This window comes from Oncorhynchus tshawytscha, unplaced genomic scaffold (genome assembly GCF_018296145.1).
Source record: "Oncorhynchus tshawytscha isolate Ot180627B unplaced genomic scaffold, Otsh_v2.0 Un_contig_447_pilon_pilon, whole genome shotgun sequence".
Lineage (NCBI taxonomy): Eukaryota > Metazoa > Chordata > Actinopteri > Salmoniformes > Salmonidae > Oncorhynchus > Oncorhynchus tshawytscha.
The window spans coordinates 729,396-735,000 of record NW_024609818.1 but is presented as its reverse complement, the minus strand read 5'-3'; the positions used below and the strand labels follow the sequence as shown (position 1 = coordinate 735,000).

At 43.0% G+C, this 5,605-nt stretch overlaps 1 protein-coding gene across 5 annotated transcripts in view; it reads right to left on the bottom strand.

Annotated features, from left to right (window-relative positions):
* Window positions 1-5,300, bottom strand: part of LOC112241595 — a 64,018-nt gene extending 58,718 nt beyond the window's left edge. For 2 of the 5 annotated variants that reach the window (XM_042318894.1, XM_042318893.1), the window contains exons 1-2: window positions 5,012-5,297; window positions 4,372-4,460 (exon numbers count right to left, since the gene is read on the bottom strand). In XM_042318894.1, coding sequence (XP_042174828.1) covers window positions 4,372-4,460; window positions 5,012-5,026 — 104 coding nt within the window. In that variant the 5' untranslated portion in view covers window positions 5,027-5,297. Of the gene's footprint in view, window positions 1-4,371; window positions 4,461-5,011 lie in introns of all 5 variants that reach the window. The other 3 variants (XM_042318892.1, XM_042318891.1, XM_042318895.1) reach the window with 3 other exon arrangements.
* Window positions 5,301-5,605: the final 305 nt, after the last annotated feature.

The following is a 5,605-nucleotide window of genomic DNA, read 5'->3' as shown; positions in this document are numbered from 1 at the left end:
TCAAATCAAATTTTATTTGTCACATACACATGGTTAGCAGATGTTAATGCGAGTGATGTAATGTTGTGCTTCTAGTTCCGAAATGCAGTAATAACCAACAAGTAAGCTAACTAACAATTCCAAAACTACTGTCTTATACACAGTGTAAGGGGATAAAAATATGTACATAAGGATATATGAATGAGTGATGGTACCAGAGCAGCATGACAAGATACAGTAGATGATAAACTCGAGACAGTATAACATATGAGATGAGTATGTAAACAAATTGGCATAGTTAAAGTGGCTAGTGATACATGTATTACATAAAGATGCAGTAGATGATATAGAGTACAGTATATACGTATGCATATGAGATGAATAATGTGGGTGGTAACATTATATAAGGTAGCATTGTTTAAAGTGGCTAGTGATATATTTACATCATTTCCCATCAATTCCCATTATTAAGGTGGATGGAGTTGAGTCAGTGTCATTGTCAGTGTGTTGGCAGCAGCCACTCAATGTTAGTGGTGGCTGTTTAAAAGTCTGATGGCCTTGAGATAGAAGCTGTTTTTCAGTCTCTGGTCCCAGCTTTGATGAACCTGTACTGACCTCGCCAGTCTGGATGATAGCGGGGTGAACAGGCAGTGGCTCGGTGGTTGATGTCCTTGATGATCTTTATGGCCTTCCTGTAACATGACGGGTGGTCAAAATAGGTGTCCTGGAGGGAACCAGTAGCCAGTGCCCCCCGGTGATGCGTTGTGCAGACCTCACTACCCTCTGGTAGAGCCTTACGGTTGAGGGCGGAGCCAGTAGCCAGTGACCAGGCGGTGATACAGCCCGCCAGGATGCTCTGGTCATTGGTGCATCTGTAGAAGTTTGTGAGTGCTTTTGGTGACAAGCCGAATTTCTTCAGCCTCCTGAGGTTGAAGAGGCACTGCTGCGCCTGATCTTCACGATGCTGCCTGTGTAGTGGACAAATTCAGTTTGTCTGTGATGTGAACCAGTGCCAGTGACGGTGGTCAAAATTAAAACTTGCTACCCTCTCCACTACTGTTCCATCGATGTGGGTATAGGGGGTGTGGTCCCTCTGCTATTTCCTGAAGTCCACAATCATCTCCTTAGTTTTGTTGATGTTGAGTGTGAGGTTATTTTCCTGACACCACACTGACGAGGGCCCTCACCTCCTCCCTGTAGGCCGTCTCGTGGTTGTTGGTAATCAAGCCTACCACTGTGTGTTGTCAGCAAACTTGATGATTGACTTGGAGGCGTGCCAGTAACCACGTGAGTCGTGGTGAACAGGGGGTAAAGGAGAGGCTCAGAACCAGTACCCTTGTGGGGCCCCAGTGTTAAGGATCAGCGGGGGTAGATGTTGTTGCCTACCCTCACCACCTAGGGGGTGGCCCGTCAGGAAGTCCAGGACCCAGTTGCACAGGGCGGGGTCGAGACCCAGGGTCTCGAGCTTGATGACGAGCTTGGAGGGTACTATGGTGTTGTGACGTAGTGGTCAAAATATTGGTGGGTAAACTCTGATAGGCAGTCGCGGTGAAAAAAGTAACGCTCCCAATACTTCACTGCATTTGTCTGAAAAAAGTGGGTCAATTGTGTTTACCCTCCACTAGACCTACACCACTGCTGGTGGCCTACACTCTCAGACGAGGCAATTTTACACACTGGAACACACTGGAACACACGCAGAACAGGAAGCCTACATTCAATATAATACATGAGTTGAATCAAAACATGTTTACACCCTAGTTCATGAGTTGTCTATAATTCATGAATGTTTGGAGTCTTTACAGATCATGTGACATAAAACACTCCCTTTCTTCCAATGGTGCGACTGCTGTCGGTATCAAACTTGAAGAAACGCTTTGAGGTAAGGATGACGGCGATACGGATATCACTTAATATTGATCTACATAGCTCATTGATGTGAAACACACTGCTGCTCTCTCATTTAGCTTATGGATTGTGGTGGTTGTGGATGGCTGATCACAAATCTAAATGTGTATTTGAACCCATTAATGGTTGAATTCAAGAAGTTTAAGCTGAAAAATGCGCTCTTGCAACAGCTGCATAGTGTGGATCCCAGCCTATAGAATAACAGCTGCATAGTGTGGATCCCAGCCTATAGAATAACAGCTGCATAGTGTGGATCCCAGCCAATGGAATAACAGCTGCATAGTGTGGATCCCAGCCTATAGAATAACAGCTGCATAGTGTGGATCCCAGCCTATAGAATAACAGCTGCATAGTGTGGATCCCAGCCAATGGAATAACAGCTGCATAGTGTGGATCCCAGCCTATGGAATAACAGCTGCATAGTGTGGATCCCAGCCTATAGAATAACAGCTGCATAGTGTGGATCCCAGCCTATAGAATAACAGCTGCATAGTGTGGATCCCAGCCTATAGAATAACAGCTGCATAGTGTGGATCCCAGCCTATAGAATAACAGCTGCATAGTGTGGATCCCAGCCTATAGAATAACAGCTGCATAGTGTGGATCCCAGCCTATAGAATAACAGCTGCATAGTGTGGATCCCAGCCTATAGAATAACAGCTGCATAGTGTGGATCCCAGCCTATAGAATAACAGATGCATAGTGTGGATCCCAGCCTATAGAATAACAGCTGCATAGTGTGGATCCCAGCCTATAGAATAACAGCTGCATAGTGTGGATCCCAGCCTATAGAATAACAGCTGCATAGTGTGGATCCCAGCCTATAGAATAACAGCTGCATAGTGTGGATCCCAGCCTATGGAATAACAGCTGCATAGTGTGGATCCCAGCCTATAGAATAACAGCTGCATAGTGTGGATCCCAGCCTATAGAATAACAGCTGCATAGTGTGGATCCCAGCCTATAGAATAACAGCTGCATAGTGTGGATCCCAGCCTATAGAATAACAGCTGCATAGTGTGGATCCCAGCCTATGGAATAACAGCTGCATGGTGTGGATCCCAGCCTATAGAATAACAGCTGCATGGTGTGGATCCCAGCCTATAGAATAACAGCTGCATAGTGTGGATCCCAGCCTATAGAATAGCAGCTGCATAGTGTGGATCCCAGCCTATAGAATAACAGCTGCATAGTGCGGATCCCAGCCTATAGAATAACAGCTGCATAGTGCGGATCCCAGCCTATAGAATAACAGCTGCATAGTGCGGATCCAAGCCTATGGAATAACAGCTGCATAGTGTGGATCCCAGCCTATAGAATAACAGCTGCATAGTGTGGATCCCAGCCTATAGAATAACAGCTGCATAGTGTGGATCCCAGCCTATAGAATAACAGCTGCATAGTGCGGATCCCAGCCTATAGAATAACAGCTGCATAGTGCGGATCCAAGCCTATGGAATAACAGCTGCATAGTGTGGATCCCAGCCTATAGAATAACAGCTGCATAGTGTGGATCCCAGCCTATAGAATAAAAGTGAGGCTTTTTTTCCTAAAACTTTTGATAGGCTTAAAGGGCCAATCTGTCGTTGCTACATCCACTTTTGGACTTATAAATTATAAATACAGTACCAGTCAAAAGTTTGGGCACTCCTCATTCAAGGGTTTTTCTTTATTTGGACTATTTTCTACATTGTCGAATAACAGTGAAGACATCAAAACTATGAAATAACACATAAGGAATCATGTAGTAACCAAACAAAGTGTTGAACAAATCAAAATATATGTTGTATTTGAGATTCTTGAAAGTAGCGACCCTTTGCCTTGATGACAGCATTGCACACTCTTTGGCAAAGCATGACATTCCATGAGATCAGCATTTATTTTTCAACTGGAATCAATGAGGCGAATCAGTCCTCCATGACAACAAAATCATAAACAGAGTAAGGCTGGCTAAGTCCTTAGTTTTGGTCATGCTCTGGTAAAACAATTAGGCTAATCTATACTCCCATATTTCCAAGTCCTATTCTTGAAGATCAAGGGGTATAAACATTATTGGAATGCCTGGAATTCTGATAGACTTTAGTTTTTAATGTAAAGATATAATTTAATCGTATTATTATATGAAGTGGAAAGCAATGGGTTAGAAGAAGCCTACATAACCACCACAAAGTAAAAATGTAACATCCATATATGGCCAGCTATGGAAACATTAACATTGATTTATCCTGCAATAGATGTCATTCAAATGTTAACATACATTATTGTCTTCTTCTAATGGCTCTTCAGGGGAAAGTAATCTAAAAGTAACGAAATGTAATCAGATTACATTACTGAGTTTGGGGGTAATCCAAAAGTTACGTTACCGACAGATAACTTGTAACTGTAACGGATCACATTTAGAAAGTAACCTTCCCAAACCCTGACGGTTTATTTGAGCCAACCCATAATTCGCACCCTGGACTAATATCCTCTATGTTCACTCACATTCCATAAGAGGTGATGGACGGTTCGCTGGGCGTCTCTTCACTCTCCTTCCCTGCGGGCTTCTGTTCCTTCTCAGAGGCAGCTACCACCTACACACACACACACACACACACACACAGACACACACACAGTCTGTCTTGTCTGAAGTATTTTCTACTGAGGACCACACCAGGTTAGGGTCTAGGCGTGTAATAAAACTTAATGGATGAGATAGTCATTGTTGAGAACACTAGTTCTCTTGACAACGTCACTTGATTGTAAATCGCAACAGTTTACCAGTTAATTAACGTTACAAAGTAAATTATAAACGAGTTCTGCTTTCTTCACTTTCGAATGACGTGCCTACCAGTACTAGCTATGAATTAATATGATATTACTGCGTTATGAATTCATAGCAAGATTAGAACATATAGTTCATAGGCCTACATTAATGTCTATTACATCACATGTTATTGCATCATGTAAATCACTATTTCCGTTACTTTGATCGAGTCAATCTCGCACTTCCATGTTGCTGTAAAATCAAATATGAAACGGATACAATGTAGCCTACTTAACTGTATCAACAACCTTTTTCAGGGACGTTAACAGATAAAATAGTAACACACTAAGTTTTCCTTTCCGAACTATATTGTCTTACTTTTGATGAGTCCATTTTCAGACACTCCAGGCGCAGCCAGCCGACTGGAAAATAATGAAGCCCGATGGCAGAGCGCTACAGTTTCCTTTCGTTTTGAGCAGCTCAGCTCATCCCATGACACATCCTACCAAAGGTCTCTAGTAGTGCGTCGCCCTCTTGTGGACAAACTGACAACAAACCAAAATAGGTGTGAGAGTCAGTCAAGAGACCATGGTTAAACCATTCTAATCTAGCTGCGAAGTCGATATAACATCTCTGACTATACCCTCCTGATTCAGGGAATCCTCCAAAAGTGATTTTGGGAAAACTAGGGAATTTATTAAAATATTCAGCAATTTTGCAACCCTATCTCTAGGGCCCCCTGGTGGTTCAGCAGGACATTACACTGTAATGTGGGGGAAGAGGAAGAGGAGGAGCCATGGGCATGTGATGCTGTGAGGGAGGAATGCGAGAGAGATATCGACACAATATGACATTTGAAATGTCTTTATTCTTTTGGAACTTCTGTGAGTGTAATGTTTTCTCTGAATTTTTATTCTTTATCTACTTAACATGTGTTTCCCATGCCGAGAGAGAGAGAGAGAGAGTGTGTGT